Raw genomic sequence first — 21028 nt, forward strand, 5'->3', positions numbered from 1 at the left:
ATTTTAAACATCCAAACGTTAAATGTAGCATCTCTCTTCAACCCTCATTATTTGTAGACGGCACTCTTTTAGTGAGTTACCCATGGTCAGTCTGCTTACTACGGTAATAAAACCATAAATAAAAACTACTTCTTAAAACCCCAGCCCAAGTGGTTTAGATTATTATTACCATCATCTTGTGGTCAGGACAATAGCTAATAGTTTTGACTGCACTGATGGCCAAATTATTATTGCCCATGGCCAGTAAATCTTAAATACTTTGATAGTTGAGTCCGATTCTATTAAGTTCTATTAAGTAATCTCATTATTATTATTTAATGTTTATCTTCATAAATAAATTAAATTTTTCCCGAAAAGATGAGATTTGTGTAATTGCAAAAATTGAAGAATTAATAGATGGACTGCGATCTTCGAATTTTGTCCAAGATTTTTTTGAATGTAACAAAAAATAGTAAACATGATTAGAAATAATTAAATTAAAAATAATAATTATATTCTATTGTTTTAGTGATTGATCTATCTTTTAAAACCTTTAAATTACGAGAAATTTTTCAGTCTTTTCACCACCCCAAAGTCATAATTTTGACAACAAGACGTTATACTACTGTCTGGTTGTTCTCAAAATACGTATGTGTGAATTTTGAAAAGCCTACGTATGTGAAATGCTAAAAATTATTTCGCTTTCAGCCAAGTTTTCGTATTTAATTAATGAAAAAGTCATTAAATATTCACGTTACAAAAATTGTATATAGCATTTAACATAGTGCACGTTGAACAGATTCACATGCAAAAAACAGAAAGCAATTTACTCAAGTAATTTTCGAGTAATCGTGTTTGGAAAAATACATTGAATTTGCCTTATATTGAAATTTGTTCGAAATCTCCTTAAAAAATAAAGATAAAGACAAATATTTATCACCTAAACTATTCTAAAACAATTTAAAATCCTAATTCATCAGATATAAAGTTCAAAATTTTGAAATGATTGTCCTCAAAGCTACGTTCAGTTTGAATGAAAGAGAAAAATCTTGTTTCAGGCAAATTTAAGATTTTGTGTGTATTTAAAAGCTTCAGTTGTAAACTATCCCTTCGGCTACAAAATTGATTTATGGTACCCGCATTTCTACCTACCAGACAGACCTCTCTGGTACAGAGAAAAGAGATGTCACTGCTAGACAAGGATAACATGTTTCGAATATGAACTTTTCCAAACACGATTTCTCAAAAATTAATAACTTTAACAAAAATCGGTTTGGTCGACATTATGTAAAATTAGTCTACGCATGTGGAGTGCTAAAAATTATTTCGCTTTTAGCCAAGTTTTCATATTTAATTAATCAAAAAGTCATTAAAGAATCATTTTACAAAAATTATATATAGCATTCAACATAGTGCACGTTGAACAGATTCATATGCAAAAAACAGAAAGCAATTTACTCAAATAGTTTTCGAGTAATCGTGTTTGGAAAAATACATTGAATTTGCCCTATACTGAAATTTGTTCGATATCCCCTTAACAAAGAGTTATAATTTTCGTAAAAATTTGAGAAAAAAATGTGAAATTTTGTGTCTGAGATAAGTAAACTATTTGTTTATTCCAAACCACCACTTTAATATACAGGCTATAATTTGTAGGCAGTTAATTTTCGGTTACTTTAAAGTAAAATATTTTTTTTGTTTTAAATAGAACATCTTATATTTTTTATCAGACTGACATAAAATTAAATTTTTGCTATATCAGGTTATGACCTAATACTGGAGCATCTTCATGATCATCCTTATAAAATATCTTATATTTTTTATCAGACTGACATAAAATTAAATTTTGCTATATCAAGTTATGCTGGAGCATCTTCATGATCATCCATATAAAATAGAAATCGAGATAACTTAAAGGGTTTAAACAAATTCGTTCTTTATTACCTTTAGCATTAAAAATTTGTTTACATTGTTGAATAGAAACGAAAAACCTAAAATTAATATGAGGTTGTTCTTATCCTTAAAAACTACAAGTTTGTTTCTTTATTTTTACTTCATTTTTTTGATTTCAAGTACATACTACGCAGTTGGCTGAAAAGATATATCAGAGGCCATAAATATATACTTGAAGTACTTTTTTAAGTGAATATCTGAAATACCTTCCAATTACTGCTAGTTTCTAAAAATTTACTAAAGTGATAGAAAAGAATGTGAATGATAACACAACTGAGAAATAGATATCTCTGAAGAGTATAAAAGTGCTTTTGTATTTTTGTGCTACGTGAGTTTGTTTCTGGCACTATTTCGAAACATGAGGCATTTCAAAGATTTCGGGGTTATTCTTGTGGCTATTTTGGTGGTCGTGTCAGTAAGAGCACAAGGTGAGATTTAAATGTTTTATAATCGTCGAAATTTATTGTTTGTTTTAGAACCATTATGCTCGGAATATTTACCAGATCAAGAAATATTTTTGCCTAATCCTACCGCCTGCAATCTTTTTTATATATGTTACAAAGGGATATTTTCCATAGAAGCATGTCCAGAAAAGTGGCTTTTCAGTCGTCAATATAATGCTTGTGTGGAACCGGAATACGCAGAGTGTTTGGGTGAAACTGATTCAGCACCATCTTCAACTGAATCCACAACTGAAACGGATTTTTCTACAGCAACCGAAACAGTTTCCACTGAAGCAACATCCGAAACATCAACGGAAACAACCTCGAATATACCATTATCTTCCGAAACCACCGACGTTTCCTCCACTATTTTATCATCAACCGACATCTCGACTATTATATCAACATCAAGCGACATCTCCTCTACTATTATATCAACATCAAGCGACATCTCCTCTACTATTATATCAACATCAACCGACATCTCCTCCACTATTATATCAACATCAACCGACATTTCTTCCACTATTTTATCTACATCAACTGACATTTCTTCAACTACGCCTATCGAAACAACCACGACCACGATTTCAACAACAAATTCTGATTTATGTATTGACGATGGTACGGCATATTTTCCTCATCCCAGTCGATGTGACTGGTACATAGAATGCTACGAACATCAGTCCTATGAAATGGCTTGTCCTCCCAAGACATACTTCTCGGATAAAAACAAGAAATGCGTCGATGCCAGCGAATCAGAATGTTGTGCAGACAATCCTTCGGCATGTACTTAGCTAATTAATGTATTGCTAATTTAACAGTTAATGTTGAATGTATAAAAGAAAATAAATATTTTGAAGTATAGAGGTATATATTATAATTATTAGGTATCAATTTTACGTGGATAAAGGAATGTTAAAATATTTTTTCTTGGAAATTTGTAGAAATATTTCATAAATCTTGCGTGTGTTCTGTAATGAAGCAGATAAATTTATTTATAAAATTTTTTGCAAATGATATTAAATAATATTTATAATTATAAAATAGTATTAACAAATGTTTTTGTTTAATTAGGTATGTGGCTTAAGACCTCAAGTATGCTTCGGGACGTTGTTGGTATTCAGGTCTAATCTATTTTAATGTATATTTAAAACATGTTTTCTGGAATGATCCAATTGTGTTTTTGATTTTTGACACGTCATTCTTTGATTTCTTAATTTTGCAACAGCTTTTTGAACTTTATTATCTTTTATGTTCTTAAAGTAAACAATGGTCTTTTTGAAAGAAGTCTAGCTGAAACAATCAACAGTTCTATGATAGCTTATAGTTCTATAATAACTTCAAGTGCCGTTTTTTGAAATTACTCATCACCTAACAAAATCTCAGAATAACACTCTCAACTAGAAATCAGGTTATCTTAAATTCCTACAACATTAATAAATCACTCCCAAGCACTCAATTCGTCGTTTCATTTCTAAATGGATAAACCAACGCAAATATTTAACCACAGTCATGTACAATTTACTGATTATTCGATTAATTACACCTCCAAAAAAGTAAAAACACCGGTTTTAAATTCTCCTTTATTTCGCCATAATTAAGAGTTACGAACAAGAACCCCACAGCCAAATCCACTACCGCTTCCATAAATTTATTACTTCAAGCCCGAAACAAACACAATTCCTTGCTTCCTGTCTCGAGAAGATCGTACTTAACAACTCGAGCGTTTGACGTTTACAGCGGTTCGAAAATCGTCCGATCATGTTTGAAATTTCAATAAATCATAAAAAGGGTTGGAAATTTAGTGCTTAGGGTGGTTAATTGCTCTCGTGAGAAACGTCGGTTTTTAGAAAAATAGGACAATGAGATGATAAAATCAGGGAATGTTAAGAGTTGATAAATTGGACATAAAGTTATGTTGGCGTACATTTTTTTATGAATGTTGGAAAATAAAAACAGGAAATAGACCAGTCTGAAATATATCGTAGTTGTTGTCGATAAATCAACGCTCTTCATTTTCCCCCTAGCGTATTAATTTAATTGGAAGTCCTGATTTATTTACTGTCTCTCTGGAGCAAAATTACCTCGTTAATGGAGATCAGTTAGCTCTCAATTTTTCTAGAAATAAAAGAAATCAGATTTATGGTAAATAACAGAAAAAGTACCAACTCAATTTGTAGTTAAAGCTGAAGAGTATTCAAAATTGTTAAGTTTCAAAACTATGAAATGAAATTATGACGGCCCGAAAGAAGACACGGCAGTGAAATGTCATCTTTTGACAATCAATAAAAAAATCGGAACAAAAAGTGCAGAAAGCAGTTTTACAAAGCTACCAGTGATCTTTGATGCCTCACGTCACACAAGATAACACAAAAGAAATGTCTTTCTGAGTTAATGAGCATTTTTATATTCCGCCAAAGTTAAGAGATTTATACAAAGCTAGGTATATAGTTCAATAGCAGACTAAAGCCAATTAAAATAAAGAAACGAACAAAAACAAGTTAAATAAGAAAGTCTCAATAATGTCCAACTTACAAAAGAAATGCAAATGAAAATAAAATGAAATGAAAATTTAATTAGTTTATTTCTTCGAAAACTTTCTAAGTTAAAATAACTAGTCCCAAAAATGTCTTAAAAATTGAAATTTTCCAAAGAGATTAAGCCGGTTAAAGTCGAACTTACAAATCCTGAATTCGAAAATTCAGTTTTCTAATTTACGATGCGTTGTATGTAAATCTACTTCGGTGGATATTTATTATGGAATTTTCGGTGTTTCTTGTCTCCGGAATAACGACGGATAAAAACATGCGGTTTGTGCCATCCTTTTTCTCGCACTTGCGTTGCTAGTAAAATGTAGGAAAATCATTTAGAAATCATCTAAAATCCTAAAGAGGCTTTAAAATTTTCAAGTTCAGTCCTATAAATTGAAATATTTTAAAATTCTCAGTTCTTGCTGTAAAATCCTATACTAAGAGTATAATGTAATACACTTTTTTGTTCGAGATTCCATAACATAAAAACCTGGGTTGTGTTATAAGTTATAAGCTAATTCGATCAAACAAACTTTTTCGAGGTAGGGTTTTATGATGAGTAGATGATTCAAGATTTTTTGGTGTGTCTAACGAAGCTAGACCGAAGTGCTTCTCTCTGATTAAGCGTCAGACCTACAATTAAAAAAATTAACATAAATGAGAGTTTTATTAATAAATTGTAAAACTAAAAGAAATAAAATGAAACATAATTATTGTTAACGACTGAAGATAGATTTATTGATACATTTGATAAAAAATATTTTAAACAGAAATTTTTAAGAGATAACTGGAAAAAAAACTGAAAGACAAAAAACAGAAATATAGGTATACATTATCGATTTATACCAAAGGTTATTGAGATTACGAGTATCTATCTAATAAAATGAAAACATGTTTGTGTCAAATTTTTACCTTAATAAAACTGTTTTTGTAGAAAGAGAATGTGAAGACTTATATTAATTCAAAGACTACTAACTTATTGTTATTAATAATACTCTCCTCGCAAAATTAACGCAAAATCGACTTACTCATTTTAATAATAGATTTACAATTATTTATGATTCACACCAACTTAATGGAACTTTAATTTGATAGAGCATTAATAGAACAATATGAAAATGCAAACTAATGTAATGCAGCACTATTCCCAAATCCTTTCAGAACTAACAGTTGCATTGATTCAACTGATTTAACGGAAATGTGACAAAAAATCGTTAAGTACAAAATCTGAAAGTACTGAATCTGAAGTCAGTGTATTTGAGGAGGTAAAACATTGTCAACAAGTGATTTTGAATTGTCAATTTTTTTTAAATATGCGTGTACCTACTACGGAACCAGTTCGGAAAAAAAAATAAAAAAAAAATTTCAAAATTTGCGATAATTTTGCGGCGCAGTGTAATTTTATACAAGGAACAAATATTTTCTGGGCATCGAATTAAACTAAACTCATAACTCCAAATATTTCTAGAGACTTTAATACGAAAAATCGGAGTAACAATTCTTAATTACATTCGTGTTGATTGCAACATTCCGAGAGGTCTGCGGCCACACATTCTTTTTTATCTTCAGAGAAATAAAGATTAGGTGGACACATCATCTCGTAGGAATCCCCTTGATAACATTCGATGAATCTATGACAAAACGCTGGATGGGACCAGTAATTTGAGTTATTATCGACACATCTGGGATCAGGGCCAACTGCAAAAAATTGTTAAAAAATGAACAAAAAGTAAAATTTTCGTACGTTTTCCAGGAGTAGTGGGAGCTAAAAATCAATCAGAGCTTAATAAGTTGCACTTGGATTAGATAATTTGACTTACAGTTAGTTGTAGGTTCAGATGTTGTGGTTTGAGATGTGGTTGATGTGGATGTTGAAGATGTTGATGTTGAAGATGTTGATGTTGAGGATGTTGATGTAGAAGATGTTCCTAAAAATACAAATTATAAATTTAGTAATCATTAAAAACACTCAACTTACCATTTTCAGTGCAATAACTTCCTGGGTAGTCACAGTTTTCAATCTCTTGATGCCACCAAGTTCCATCTGGACAAGTACTCACAGTTGCTACTTCATCATAACATTCTACAAATTGAGCACAATTTCCTTGAACCGGGAAATATGTGATCTCGCTTGGAGGCACATTCTTGCATATTTCTAAATATTTCTCATTTAAAGTAGTTCCAAATTAACTCCAATAATTACCAGATATCCATCCAGAACAATAAGTTCCAGGATAATCGCAGTCATGAATGGCTTGATGCCACCATGTGCCTGATGGACATGTCTCAACGTTTCCAACTCCATTGAAACACTGTAAGTATTCAGTACAACTTCCTTCAATAGGATAAAATGTTTCTACTGAAGGATCTGCGTCTTCGCATTTTGCTAAAACCAACGTTGAAATTTGGGCGTGTAGAAATTTTATACTTACGATCAGCTTGAGCACTGACATCCAAAATTAAAAATGACGCTACAACTAAAATTTTGTTATTTTTTTTAAGTTTTAATGTTGTGATACATACGAGACGCGATGAGAGCAATATTGGACATTTTGAAACTTTAAGAGAAACTGTCAAAATTTGGAGTTTGTGATAAGTTTTATCCATTTTTATCACAAACTATAACCTTTGATTGATTATCTAGTTTAACTTAACTTTGTTAGAAAAATAAGTAATTTTTGAAGTGGGTTGTGAAGATTTGTGCAATATCCAAGATAAATTGATTGTGATTAAATGATTAAAACAAATAAATCAATTCAAAGATATACATAAAAATTTTGATCCCTTAAAGAGAAAATAAATAATTAGAGCTTTCTACAGTTGGCAATCAAAGTGTTATTAGTCTTATTATTTAGGTTGTGAACATTTTGTACTTACTAGAGGTTCAATGGAACTTTGAGAAATAACTACATAAAAAACAAATTTTATGTATGGGTTATTCCATACCAAATCGACCACTTTTGACCCTGACTCTTTTTAATTTGGCTGAAACTTTTTAATTTTTTTTACTCTATAAAAAAAGGTTCTCAGAATTTGAAAAAATTCTGGAAACTGTTTTTCATAGGGTAGAAAAAGATGAAAAACTTTCAGCCAAATCGAAAAGGATCGGGGTTAAAAGTGGTCGATTTGGTATGGAATACCCCGTATGTATTATTACAAGTTTAATTTTCACATAGTAATTATCATTCTATGAACAAGTGCCACCTAACGTACAACATTCTGACAAATCACGCTCCACACACTTCTGCTGCTTCTCTGAAAAGAACAGTCCACTTGGACAAGCCATATCATATGAATTTCCACCATAACATTCAACATATAGGTGACAGAAAACTGGATGCGACCAATATGATAAATTATTATCATTACATCTGGGATCAGAGCCCGCTGAAACAAAAAATATAGGCCCTGGTAAAATGTTAATATAGACTACTTACATTCTGTGGTAGATGATGCAGTTGAACTGCTGGTAGCTGTAAAAAATCTCTTTAGGACTTCATCAATAAATCGAAAGAATCAGATTTTGATTAGACTTACATGTTGTGGTGGATTTAGTAGTGGAGCTGGTAGCTACAATAAAACCTGTCAGTACTTCATCCATAAATTTAATAACTTACGTGGATCTAAGGAAAATGAAATTATTAAGTTTAATTTATTTAGTATTGTTATTATTTTTACCCTCAGAGCAGTAGCTTCCTGGGTAGTCACAATTTGTAATTGCTGGATGCCACCAAAGTCCTGGAGCACATTCTTCAATGGATTTCTCCCCATCCCAACATACTATGTATTTTGAGCAATCACCTGGATAAGGATAATACTCCTCTTTATCCCCATCGGGAAATGGACAATCGGGATCTGGAGTCCATTCTATAAGGAGTAAAAAAACCAAGAACTATATGAATTTAATTGTAAAATTATAAGTCGTACCAGAAGCTCTCGTTAAGGTGAAAAAGGCGGCTAAAAAGTAAAAAGTTAGAATTTAAAAATTTATTATCAAGAGCTTACAAGAGATGCCAAGAGAGAAAATTAGTAGTCGAATCATTGGTTCTGGTTTTCAAGAACAAAACAAGATGAATGACTCTTGCATAGTAACTACGTTTATATACACACGGTTTTTTTTTTGGATAAGCCAAGGTTTTTCCTATCGTTTGATAAAATCTTCTACTTAAGAAAATTTTTTGGTAATTTGGAGTGCAGTTTCAAGGATTACATTATTCTCTGTTTTGTTATCTTGCAGTTTTGTTATAATTCAACAAGTTCGATTAATCATGTAATTGATTAAAGTGGTCTGGTAAAATCTCATTGATTTTAATTTATGAAAGATAAGCACGCTAAATAAGTGATGGGATTAAAATGAAAAAAAAAATTAAAACGTTCTTATTACTAAAAATTACTAGTCAACAAATTTTGGAAAAAAATTAAACTGGAGAAGTGAAAAGTTATTTCTAAAGTCAAACGGTCTCCAGATTCTAAATCTGAGATGCTTTGTCAGATTTGGATTTAGAGATATGCTTGAACAATGATTTTTTTAGGTTTTACTATACATATATTTGATTTCTATAGTTTTTTCTTGAAATTTTCCAAAGTTATCTGCAGTGTTATCTACATTAGAAAGTCAGTGTAATAAGTTTTCCAACAATTTATAAAACTCATCGCTATTGTTAGTAGGTCTAATGATATTTTTGAAAAACTATATTTGAAAAAAAAACTCTGTTTTAATAATTTTTATATGCAATTTTGCATATAATTCCAGAATGACTATGTTTCATTGTAATAAATTATTGATGAGACTGAAGTCTCGCTTTTTTGGCGCGCTAACAAATGCATTGCAAAAAACAAGTTTGAAAAATTAAAAAATGTTGTTATTTGTTGTCAATTTCATTAAAAAATCTATAGTTATTTGTATAGACACTTTAAGTTTTAAAATGACTTTAATGCTAATACAGAATAAAACATTTTAGAAAACTTTTTTATAAGATAACTTAGATTACTTATGGACTAAAAATATTAAACGATGGAGATCTTTGTAAAAAATTGTGTAGAATTTTTTGAGAAGCATGATACGTAACTTTCAAACTCAAATACAGGTGTCTCAAAACTCGTGACCCAGGGAAAAAAAGGTTTATGGAGGCAACAATTCTGATCCAAAATTTCAAAACAAAAATTTTTTAGCTCAAAAAAGACAAAAAAACGGTAGCCAATCCCAAAGCAGAACAGTGTTTGAAAACTATGGTAACTATGGACAGATACCACAGGTGAACATTACACTCTTGTTGCCTAGGATATTTTACTTCATCTTTAGAATAAGCTTCCGGGATTGGTTGTTAAATTTTTATTCTTTTTCAAATACTATTAAACTTACTCAATTTTTGTTTTGAAATTTACCATCGGTGTTGCAGTCGGCACCCTCCTTTGCTCTACGAGTCATGAGTTTTGGAACACCTGTATTTGTCAATCTGTTTGAAAAATATAATAAAATGTAAAGATGGATGTCACTAAAAATTTATTTTTTGCATCTTGACAAAATTGCAACTTTTTTTGGACAATTTTTTGGCAGTAACTGATGAAGATATCATCAATTTTACGCAAATCTTATCTGGGGCAAGAACTATCAAGATTGATGCGAAAAAATTTTTTCAATTGTTTTTTCAATGACATATTATCAAGTTTCATGTTTTTGCAAAATGCTTAGCAAAACTAAAAAGCAAAGGTAAACACGGTGTACTCAAAAAAAAAAATTATTTTACAAATATCTCATAACTTGACGGCAAAACAGACTTTGAATTTTGATTCAGGAGTCAACTCTACTTTAGAAATGGCTTTCCATTGCTCCATTAAATTGATGACCAGTGTTATCTGTCCTTGAAAAATCTAGAACCAAGAAGAAATTTCTACAAATATTTAAAAGAACAAAAAATTTGGAATTTTTAAAAAAAAAGTAGCTTTGGTTAAATTAACGAAATTAAAAATAGACAGTTTTTTCTCAGGTCTTCAGGAGGAACAGTCGAAACAGTAAGAAATACATATTGGATATCAATATCATAACTGTTTGCGGGAATAAAAAACTAAAGTCATAACTAAAAATATTTCTAAAAGCTTTAATACGAAAAATTGGAGTAACATTTTTTCATTAGGTACATTTGCGCTGACTGCAACATTCCGAGAGGTCTGCTGCAACGCATTCTCTTTTTGCTTCAGAGAAGTAGAGATTAGGTGGACACATCATCTCATAGGAATTCCCATCATAACATTCTATAAATCTATCACAGAACGCTGGATGAGACCAGTAAGTTGAGTCATTATTCACACATCTGGGATCTGGACCGGCTGCAAAAAATTGTTAAAAATAAAACAAATTTAAAAAGTTCGTACGTTTTCCAGGAGTCGTGGGAGCTAAAAATAAATCAGAGTTAATAAGTTGTACTTGAATTAAATAATTTGTCTTACAGTTAGTCGTAGGTTCGGAAGTTGTAGTTTTAGACGTTGATTTGGTGGTTGTAATTTGAGTTGTGGTTGATTTGGAGGTTGTGGATGTTGATGATGAAGATGTTGTTCCTAATAATACAAATTACAAATTTAATTCTAATTTAAAAACACTCCATTTACCATCGTTAGAACAATAACTTCCTGGGTAGTCACAAGTTTTAATTTCTGGATGCCACCAAAGTCCTGCAGGACACTGTTCAACGTTTTTTACCCCATCAAAACATGTAAAGTATTTTGTACAGTCACCCGGATAAGGATAAAATTCCTCTGTGTCCCCATCTGGATATGGACAGTCGGGATCAGGAGTCCATTCTATAAAAAGTTTTAAAACGCAAGATGTATGAATTAAATGTAAAAAAAATAAGTCGTACCAGAAGCATTTGTCAAGATGAAAAAAGTAGCTAAAAAGTAAAAATTAAAGCTTTAAAACTTGATTTTAAGCACTTACAAGAGATGGCAAATGAGAAAATTAGTAGTCGAATCATTGTTTCAGTTTTTCAAGAATTTAACTTTAGTGAATGATACGTTCGCAGTAGAGACGTTTATATACCTGCGCTTTTCCATTTGGATAAGCATAGGTTTTTCCTATCGCTTGATAAAATCTTCTAGTTAAGAGGGCTTTTTTGGTAATTTGGAGTGGTCTCAAGAATTATATTATTCTCTGTTTTGTTATCTTGCAGTTTCGTCATAATTCAACAAGTTTGATAATCATGTAATTATTGATTATATTTAATAAAAAATAAAGTGCATTTCAATGACAAGTAGTACATAGATACATTTTTTTAAAGAGAACAAAGGTAAAGCTGTAAAAAGTTTCTGTACTCAATTACAAAAAAAGAGAGACGAATTTGAGAGACTTAAAATAACAGTTTAATTAACAATTTGGGACATACAGTGTAAAATGTAATGGTGGCATTATGAATGCTGTAAGAAAATTTGGCATGGTTACTACAACTTTGAAACGTTTAAATTACTAATTTTTAGAGCAAAACGGACAATTTTTGGAATTTTTTATTTTAAAGCCAGTCCATTCTTCACAGCAAAATGGAGAATGTTATTTAAGCCGGGTTAAAATTTAAGAAAGAATTAATTTATTTGCTTGCATTATTTTTATCAAAGCGATTTTTATATCAAAGGAGTGCACCAAAACCACAAACTCACTAGTAAGTTGGATGTTGATAATGATAACGCAAGATGAACAAAACAAAAGAAATCGAACTGAAAATTTTCTGGGTAACTTTTTTGTTGGACTGTGTTTATTGGAAGGAAAAGACACAATACTTGAAGTCAGTAACAGATTATTATAGTTAAATCATTGTGTACCTAAATTCAACCAAATCTTGATGAAAATTTTTATTGTAATTATTACTTTTAGCATCTAAGAACTAAATGTTATTCGGGTTTTTACTCATTTCTCAAAAAATTGACCATTCACTTTTTTGTATTGTAGCTCAGGAGCTCAAAATAAAATTAAAATTGGTTTTCATTGTTTCCCGAAAACAAAATTGCAGTAAAAATTCAAATATCGTGGATATGGAAAGAACATAGTTATAGGATTTATAGTACGTATGACACCTACGAAAAAAGGAAAATTTTAAAAAGATATGGTGTAAAGATGTAGATAACCTTAAATACACGCTGGTCTTCATGTGGAAAGCATAACATCTGATGAGTTTAGTATGTTTTGGAGCTGATTTGACAATGCAGGAAACTTTTTCTTTTAAATCGTATTGCTTATTACATTCTGTTATACAGTGTCTGGTAAGTGAAGCACAGAAGGAGGTCAGACTGAATTTTTTTTTGTTTTTCTTGTCAAAGTTTTAAGGTTGGAAAATAATTAAGGATCTGACTGAAAACATAGTAGTTTGGTTCTAACAACAACGAGTACCAAACAACTGTCACATTTGACATGATTAATCAGTGGCGGCAAAAATGTACTTGAAACTGAAGATTTAATTCAAATAATAAATCGTATACGAAATTATAAAATCACTAAAAATGTCCTTTGTTCCAATGTAGACCAAGATATAAACGCCGCACCAAGGAATGATTTTCTGTAATCTCCAGACCATTGCCAAACTGCTCACCACACCTTGACAGGTACCTGACAGCGTACGCCTATGTCACAAATTGTCAGGTGTGATATTTTGTTCCACGAAATTACTTGATTTTATTAACTTTTGAAATATCCAAACTGAGACGTGATTGGTTACTTTTACGTCCGTCCACTGCTTACAAGAAGTGCTGCAGACAATTTTTTTTTGAGATTACTATCACCTTCATAACATTGCTATTACAGTTTGGTGCTTTACTTACCAAAAAGCCTGTATAGTCCGACTATATTAATATTTACCTAATTAATAGTCAAGTGTGAAAGTTTGTAAAACCCGAGTCAGCCACTTGCAAAACCGTAAAAAATCCTTGAACTTTTTTCGACAACTGCTGCTGCTACTGATTTCCACTTGTTTACTTTCAACCATCATGTTTTGATAATTCAAAATTACGCTCTATTCTTTTATTTTAATATTCGACTTTAAAGTTTTTAGAGAAGTTTTTAAGAAAAAGAAACCTACGAATGTACAACCTCAATCTTATTTATCGATATATTTTGATGTTAAGTTCTTATCGAGTTTAAATTACAAAAAAACTTAAGAAAACCACCTGACTCTCTGGTAAAAATGAAAAGCGGGGCAACAGCTTTATACCGATACGTTCGCTGTCGGTATTTATTTTTTCAGGACACATACTTGGATTGCTTTTTATTGAAGACAGAAAATTTTGTAGTCATGCATGAAATGTGTATTTTGTGTTGCATTTGATTGTCACCAGGCTCGTCATCTTAGAAGTGGCGAGAATAAAGTAGTGAAATCTGTGCATAGGAAATCTGAAGCACAAAAGATTAAATTTTAATTTACAAATGATAGGTTGAAGATAAAATTTAATCTTAATCTTATAAGTGATGGTTTGTTTGGTTCCAATTTGGAGTAGTTGTCGAAGTACTAGCTGAAAACAATAGAAATAATTATATATCAAACTAGATGTAGAGGAATATCTTGCAATTATTTGGAGTTGTGTTATTTGGAGCAGGACTTGAAGTAGTAGTAGGTATTATCTAAAACGAACTCGTTAAAAAAGTATTACCTACCTACTTACCATTACAGTACAATTTGTAATTTACTGATACCACCAGAGTTCTTCAGGTCTTCTACAACTTTTATATGCATTGTGGCGTTGAATGTTCTTGTATTATAATCATTTCCTGGATACAGATAACAAAAAATTCTCTTAGTCAACGACAATCTGAAAATGGTGTCCAGTAGCTGCAAATTTCCAAATTTCTTCCAACAAAACAAGAATATAATCAGACCATAAATTCCAGTTTCCTAAAAAACTTACGAGAAAGAGAGATACTTTTGAACATGAAAAGTTACGCGGTGCTGAAGACCAACTTTTTGGTTGCGATTTTAAAACTTGATGTAATTATACAAGATGGGTGGCGTTTTAAATAAATCCTTTAGCACTAAATTATTTTTTGTATCACGTTAAAATTTAGAGATACTTGCAAATAAAGTAAAAAAAAAAAAACAAAATTCAAAAATTGGAAAAGTTGGCTATAGATTTACTTTTTTTAATAAATATTTGAGTTTGTTTCTGGTCCAACAACAACTGCCGGTAACTTTTACATAAATGCCAAATTTTGTAGATGTTTTGATTAAATCAATGACAAATATTTAGATCTGAGCGATTAGATCTAATTGATGATGGAAAGTGTTCTTGCAAATGTTCATATGCCTTCATGCCGTATCTCAAAAATTTTTCGCGCTATACATATATTTTTATATTTCAGATCTAACTTCAGGAGATTAAAATTATTAAAAATGTGGTTTTTATTGTACCCATTTTATTAAGTTTATTTAGGTTACACCTGACAACTAGTGACATTACTTTTATTGGCTCTTCCGAGACCATTTTAAACTCCTAACTATTTTAATACTGCGGATTTATTAATTAGGTGCACATATTACTTGCTGTTTATAGCTTATTACTCATATTTTTATCACATAGTCAATGTAATTACGGTTCGCTGCGATGCCGTCTTGTAGTACATCTTTAAGTTTTGTCTGCACGGTCCGATTTAATGTGTTCACCTCTCAAATTAAAAGTAGAGGCTTTGTCAACATATGTATAAAAGGGTATTAGGTACGTATTCACAAAGTGCAAAATTGTTTCCGTTAACTTCGGAACTTGAGAGTTTAAATAAAACATTTGATTAAAATATAGGAACTGTCATCTTTATATGAAGAGGTTTATTTTTTGATAATGAAAATGTGGTGACCATGACGTCAATTTGATAAAAAAATAGTTTATATCTAGACTATGAAGTAATAGGTAAGTACATCCATTTTTAGATTAAGACATAAATATCAGAAACAAACATTTATTTTGTACGATGATATTATTATTATAAGTAGTAACAAACACGATCATATTGTTGTACCTAGGTATATGTACAGAGTAACAAATTTTATAAATAAGTAGAACATAATTTTGACCTCTAGTCATATACAGGGTCCGGCAACACTTGTGTCCACCCCCAAAATCGTCTTTAATTTTAAAGATAAAATTTTAAAAATTTGCATAGGCTCACAGTTGACAAAGCTCTAGAAACTGACGCAAAAATTTGTTTTTTATCACTGATAGTTTTGGCGTCGCGACGCCTTAAAAATGTAATTGTTAGGTAATTGTGAGGGTTTGTGATATCAACCCCTAATTTATTTATTTTTTCAATATAAATATGTTAAAAATATCTCAGTTGTTATTTTAGATTCAATGCAAATTATCTTCAAAATTTGAGAAAAAAATGCTGTTTTATCAAGTTAGTTTCCAATTTCATTACGTCAAAATTGGGAACTACGTTTACACCCATCTGTCAGCATCTTGTGTCACAAATGACATCGATCCTTTGGCTCGCTTTAGATTGTAACAAAAGTCTTACTTGGTGAAATTGTCGCTTTGTCGATGTTAATTAACGATTTCTGGTGTCCATAAAGTGCAACATGCCCGTGTTAATCAAAATTAACCTTTATAAGAGTGAATGAAGTGACTTGTGAAATTTTGGTGTAGACGTAGTTTGCCCCTGCGCTGTCATAATTTTGAAAACTAACTTGATAAAACAACGTTTTTTTCGCAAATTTTAAACACAATTTGCATTAGATTTAAAATAAAAACTCAGATATTTGTATCGCAGTTATGTTGAAAAAAAATTGAATTCGCGAATATTTCCGCAAAAACTTAAAAATGGCTAAAAATTATACTTCTTAGGCGTCGCGACGCCAACCAAACCGTGATAAAAAACAACTTTTTGCGTCAGCTTCTAGAGCTTTGTCAACTATGAGCGTATGCAAACTTTCAAAATTGTAACTTTAAAATTAAAGACGATTTTGGGGGTGGACACAAGTGTTGCCGGACCCTGTATATACATTTAGGAGTAAATAATTCATTTTGTTCTTAGCATGTAGCATGTATGTACATGTATGTGCCTTGTGGACAATAAGCAAGCCAATGACATTCCCAAATTTATTTTTGCATTTGTTGCACATATTGGATAAACCGTTGTATAGCATTCGTGGATTTTTTAGATATTATTCACTCGAGGTATTAAACCTAATTGGTAGATATCACTAGGTTTATATGAGGTAATTAGGTAAAAATTGTTCTAAACATAATGAATTATAACACAAAAAAATAAAGTACGTTGCTTTGCTAATGTTTGACTTGCACAAAATGTACGAGAGTAATAAAGATGTCTTTCTTTACTGTTGTCACTTTTGGGAATTATTTTCATGTTTTAATTGCGACCAAAAAGAGCTTAATTGAGGACAATGGCATTTTGTTCAATAAATAATAATTATTACATATCTAGGTATGTATTATTATTATTGACCAATTCATTCAATGTTTCAAGTACATTCTCTCAAATCTGATACTAAAAGACAACGATTTGGCGCATCTCCTTCATAAGTTCTAGAAATAAAGTGTTATCGTTCATATAAAAACACTTTCTGAAATGTTTTAAAGTACTTTACCAACAAGATGAAGAACATCATTGTCTCAATAATTTTGTTTTGCTCTTTTACAACTATTTGTAAGTAAATGAAAATCGACTAAAAAAATGTGGACTAACTTAAAATATTTTAGATACCCAATGGACTCCAGACCCATTTTGTCCATACCCATCAGATCACGTAACACGGTATCGTTATTTAGGAAATTGTTCCATTTATTGGGAATGTTATAACGGAGCAAAATATGTAATGGAGTGTCCTTCAGGACTAGAATTTAATGAACCTTTGCAACAGTGTGACAGCCCAGAAATTGCAAACTGCGATCCTTGTGAGTATCAATCAGAAGCAAGTTCTTAAATAAATCTTCTTGTAGGGGCACCAACCACAGCAAATCCAAACAACACAGACATCAGTAAGTTTAATTTTTAAATAGTTAACATAGCTTTAAAATTTTCCTAGCTCCAGATAGTACAACTGGTATAACTGATACTGATAGTACAGTTAGTACAGTTAGCACCATTAGTACCACCGAAAGCTCATATCCTCCATGTCCAAACAACGATACTCTAATCTATTTTCCATACATTGGTGATTGTACCAAATATTGGGAGTGTTTTGGCGGCAACAGCTACTTATATCAGTGTCCAGCCAACTTGTGGTGGCACCAAGAAATTAGTGAATGTGATTATCCGGGAGACTTTTGTACTAACTCAACTACTACTACAGGTTTGTCACCATGTAAAACTCTAAAAAAATTTCAATTTTTTTTGTAGAATCCACCACAACAACGGTAACTGACACAACTGTCTATACTGAAACATCTACGACCACATATGAAACCACAACATCTTATTCCACCGATTCAACTACGACTTGGGAATCATCAACAACCCAAACTATAACGACTCCGGAAAATGATCCTAGATGTTATCAAGGAGGCACTACTTTCTGGCCATTAAAGGGAGAGTGTCACAGATATGTTGCTTGTGTTAATGGAATTTCTCATATACTCACATGTCCTATAAATTTGTTTTTCTCTGATAGAGTAAAAGACTGTGTGAGAATAGATGAGTCTGAGTGTTGTCGGGAGTACGACTGTCCTCTGGAATAGATTTATAATTATTAATAAATACAATTGTATTAATAATGTTTTGTTTTTGTTCTTATACCTACATTAGAAGGAACTGTAGTCATGATTGAAAAGAATCAACTTATCATATGTTTATATTGAAGGTAATAATAAATAAATCAACACAATAAGAAATAGACTATTGTTGAGTTTCTTTTTGATGGGGGGTCGTAGAAAAAATAGTCTGATATCTGGCGCCTCGTGCATATAGATTTCCGGTCGTACAAAATTTGGCTCTTTCAGCATTTGTTATGTAAATATCTATTTCATAACAATTTACAACGAAAAAAAAACGTTACATAATTAGACTCTGACTCTGACTTGCCGGACATCATGTATACTGTGTAACATAAAAACTGCAACACCCCGTAAAAATGATTTTTGGGAATAATTTTTAACGATATATTGAGGAACAAATACGACGTAAAAATTTCAACGAAAAATAACAAAAATTAACTCTTAAACAAATAAATCAGTCGAATCGTCTTTGTTTCTTATACACGCAGCCATACGTCTTGGCATCGAAAGAATCAAGTTATACATATAAATATATCAAGTCGAGGTATCTCGTTCCAAGCTACTCTAAAAGAACTCTAACTCCAAGAACTCTAAAAAATATTTACAAAAAAAACCACGAATAATATTCCATTCAATATAGTTTTAAAGGAAATTTGAAAAAAATGTATTTGAAAAAAAATAAGTTGTCTACATCATTTCTAAATATAACCAGATCAAGTACTTCACGTAAAGGTCAAATGAACGTCAAGAATTTTATTCGAATTTTATCTTTAGATTCTTCTAAGTTCGGTTATAGATTAGAATCATATCTAAACATTGCTTCATTTTTGAATTCTTTTCATAGCATCCTTTCCACAGCATCAACAATGTTTAAAAGGATATTCGCCGTCGTTCTTCCGTTGGTGGTCACCATTATTTGTAAGTAAAAATAGAATTTTTAATGTTTGATTCATGGAGTTTAAATACAGATGCAGAATGGAAACCGGATCCACTTTGCCCTTACCCTTCAGATCAAATAACTAACTTTCAATATTTTGGTAACTGTTCTGTGTACTGGTCTTGTTATCAAGGATCTAAGTTTCTAGTCGAATGCCCTCAAGGACTAGAGTTTGACGTAGTTACGAAAAATTGCACGTCACCGGATGCAGCCCAGTGTGATCCTTGTAAGAATTTTTTGTAATTAAGTATATACTGTAATGAAAATTTTAGATGCTTCCACCACTACAAGTGTCAGTACTAGCACGAGTTCAAGTGAGAGTTTCTAATCTTTTAAAACCTTGTTCCAATTTTGTGTATTTTAGCTGAGAGTTCTTCAAAAAGTACGATCAGTACCACAGACTCAAGTACATAATTCTTAACATACTTTTAAATGTTTTTAAAACTATACTTTGTAGCTACGAGTTCATCTGAGTCGTCTTCAACAACATCGTCACAAGGTACTTTGTCTTTCATTGTATATTTTCCATCTCCTGTTTTTAGGAACTACGACGGATCCATATGATCCTAATTGCCCTGATACAGTTGAAGAAATAACCTATGTTCCTTATAAAGGCGATTGTTCAAAATATTGGGAGTGTTACGAAGGCTCTGGTTACTTATATACGTGTCCAACGGGTCTTTGGTGGCACCAGGAGCTCTTAGAATGTGATTATCCCGGTGACTTCTGCATCAATACCACAAGTAACTGGTACTTTCTAGACTTTTTTCAGTCTTCACTGATTATGTTTTTGTAGGTACCTCTCCTACTTCCGCAACATCGTCGACTAAATCCACAACACCATCTGAGTCCACTACAGGATCTAGAAGTACCAGCACTGGTCAGTACTTCACAGTTTTGTAAATTTATATTTCAGTTTCTTGTAGGTGGGACAACTGCGAATCCGGATGATGTCACTTGTCCAAATCCAAATGATACTCCTGTGTATTTTCCTATTTCTGGAGACTGTGTGCATTACTGGGAGTGTTTCGAAGGAAATAAGTTCTTGAATTCATGTGAGAATGGACAGTGGTGGCATCAAGAAGCAGGAGTTTGCGATAGTCCTGGAGATTTTTGTATTCCGACTTTTGTTTTATAATGATTTCCTCGGCTAATAAAAATATGATTTAAGTTCAATATTAATATTGTTTTTCTGTCTAGAATAGCTTTTCGTATTTTTTTAGTATTGGTAACCTAACTGAACGTATTCGTTTTAGCCGTGTTCCTTTTTTTTTCTAGTAATGTTTTGGCAACGGTCTGCGTTGGCATTAAAAATGAAAGCACTTTAATGTTAAGTGTAAAAATTATAGGGTCCGTTTATAATAATAATCTCAAATCAGTTTTAAAAGTGCAAATAAAAATTTTCATAAGTATTGTATCACCTTGATGTTTGGTTAACAATGAACGTTGCCTTGATCACAGATAAGATTAAGTAATGATTTTGC

The 21028-nt window shown here is 31.4% G+C and overlaps 5 protein-coding genes across 6 annotated transcripts; 3 read left to right on the forward strand and 2 right to left on the reverse strand.

Moving 5' to 3' along the window:
- The first annotated feature begins 2270 nt into the window (after nt 1-2270).
- Nucleotides 2271-3172, forward strand: LOC148178552 (uncharacterized). The gene is made up of 2 exons (XM_088029430.1): nt 2271-2360; nt 2409-3172. The coding sequence occupies exons 1-2, from the start codon at nt 2291-2293 to the stop codon at nt 3170-3172; spliced, it is 834 nt and encodes a 277-aa protein (XP_087885556.1). The 5' UTR covers nt 2271-2290.
- Nucleotides 3173-6368: 3196 nt separating this feature from the next.
- On the reverse strand, nt 6369-11925 carry LOC148178553 (chondroitin proteoglycan-2-like). The gene is made up of 13 exons (XM_088029431.1): nt 11844-11925; nt 11767-11796; nt 11516-11707; nt 11357-11464; nt 11282-11302; nt 11048-11236; nt 7787-7815; nt 7342-7384; nt 7113-7295; nt 6888-7064; nt 6730-6837; nt 6654-6674; nt 6369-6607 (listed from the first exon to the last, which is right to left on the reverse strand). Exons 1-13 carry the CDS (start codon nt 11878-11880, stop codon nt 6411-6413), a joined length of 1335 nt encoding a protein of 444 aa, XP_087885557.1. The 5' UTR covers nt 11881-11925; the 3' UTR covers nt 6369-6410.
- Nucleotides 7661-8996, reverse strand: LOC148178554 (peritrophin-1-like). 2 transcript variants are annotated; one of them, XM_088031397.1, is made up of 5 exons: nt 8915-8996; nt 8837-8866; nt 8588-8776; nt 8447-8532; nt 8347-8382 (listed from the first exon to the last, which is right to left on the reverse strand). In XM_088031397.1, the coding sequence occupies exons 1-4, from the start codon at nt 8949-8951 to the stop codon at nt 8495-8497; spliced, it is 294 nt and encodes a 97-aa protein (XP_087887523.1). In that variant the 5' UTR covers nt 8952-8996; the 3' UTR covers nt 8347-8382; nt 8447-8494. The 2 variants fall into 2 exon arrangements, with proteins under 2 accessions (XP_087887522.1, XP_087887523.1); XM_088031396.1 differs by lacking the exons at nt 8837-8866; nt 8915-8996 and adding an exon at nt 7661-8296 and having other exon boundaries at nt 8588-8679.
- Nucleotides 11926-17488: 5563 nt separating the features above from the next.
- On the forward strand, nt 17489-18571 carry LOC148178555 (uncharacterized). The gene is made up of 5 exons (XM_088029432.1): nt 17489-17540; nt 17594-17788; nt 17834-17872; nt 17920-18186; nt 18234-18571. Exons 1-5 carry the CDS (start codon nt 17489-17491, stop codon nt 18569-18571), a joined length of 891 nt encoding a protein of 296 aa, XP_087885558.1.
- Nucleotides 18572-19409: 838 nt separating this feature from the next.
- LOC148178556 (uncharacterized) lies at nt 19410-20726 on the forward strand. The gene is made up of 8 exons (XM_088031393.1): nt 19410-19525; nt 19576-19770; nt 19817-19858; nt 19909-19950; nt 20002-20043; nt 20087-20287; nt 20341-20424; nt 20471-20726. Exons 1-8 carry the CDS (start codon nt 19474-19476, stop codon nt 20680-20682), a joined length of 870 nt encoding a protein of 289 aa, XP_087887519.1. The 5' UTR covers nt 19410-19473; the 3' UTR covers nt 20683-20726.
- Nucleotides 20727-21028: the final 302 nt, after the last annotated feature.

Source organism: Gnatocerus cornutus, chromosome 2 (genome assembly GCF_029298725.1).
Source record: "Gnatocerus cornutus isolate USDA-ARS CGAHR chromosome 2, icGnaCorn1.1, whole genome shotgun sequence".
NCBI classification, from domain to species: Eukaryota; Metazoa; Arthropoda; class Insecta; order Coleoptera; family Tenebrionidae; genus Gnatocerus; species Gnatocerus cornutus.

Bases quoted from the DNA above. Each gene is read 5' to 3' on its own strand.
- LOC148178552 (XM_088029430.1), top strand. From the start codon at position 2,291: ATGAGGCATTTCAAAGATTTCGGGGTTATTCTTGTGGCTATTTTGGTG. The intron at 2,361-2,408 runs GTGAGATTTAAA...TGTTTGTTTTAG, and splicing joins CGTGTCAGTAAGAGCACAAG to AACCATTATGCTCGGAATAT.
- LOC148178554 (XM_088031396.1), bottom strand. From the start codon at position 8,510: ATGGATGAAGTACTGACAGGTTTTATTGTAGCTACCAGCTCCACTACT. The intron at 8,383-8,446 runs GTAAGTCTAATC...GATTTTTTACAG, and splicing joins TACTAAATCCACCACAACAT to CTACCAGCAGTTCAACTGCA. The intron at 8,297-8,346 runs GTAAGTAGTCTA...TTTTTGTTTCAG, and splicing joins TGCATCATCTACCACAGAAT to CGGGCTCTGATCCCAGATGT.
- LOC148178553 (XM_088029431.1), bottom strand. From the start codon at position 11,880: ATGATTCGACTACTAATTTTCTCATTTGCCATCTCTT. The intron at 11,465-11,515 runs GTAAATGGAGTG...TTGTATTATTAG, and splicing joins AAGTTATTGTTCTAACGATG to GAACAACATCTTCATCATCA. The intron at 6,675-6,729 runs GTAAGTCAAATT...ATTGATTTTTAG, and splicing joins ATCTGAACCTACAACTAACT to CTCCCACTACTCCTGGAAAA.
- LOC148178555 (XM_088029432.1), top strand. From the start codon at position 17,489: ATGAAGAACATCATTGTCTCAATAATTTTGTTTTGCTCTTTTACAACT. The intron at 17,873-17,919 runs GTAAGTTTAATT...AAATTTTCCTAG, and splicing joins TCCAAACAACACAGACATCA to CTCCAGATAGTACAACTGGT. The intron at 18,187-18,233 runs GTTTGTCACCAT...TTTTTTTTGTAG, and splicing joins TAACTCAACTACTACTACAG to AATCCACCACAACAACGGTA.
- LOC148178556 (XM_088031393.1), top strand. From the start codon at position 19,474: ATGTTTAAAAGGATATTCGCCGTCGTTCTTCCGTTGGTGGTCACCATT. The intron at 19,859-19,908 runs GTGAGAGTTTCT...TGTGTATTTTAG, and splicing joins CAGTACTAGCACGAGTTCAA to CTGAGAGTTCTTCAAAAAGT. The intron at 20,425-20,470 runs GTCAGTACTTCA...AGTTTCTTGTAG, and splicing joins ATCTAGAAGTACCAGCACTG to GTGGGACAACTGCGAATCCG.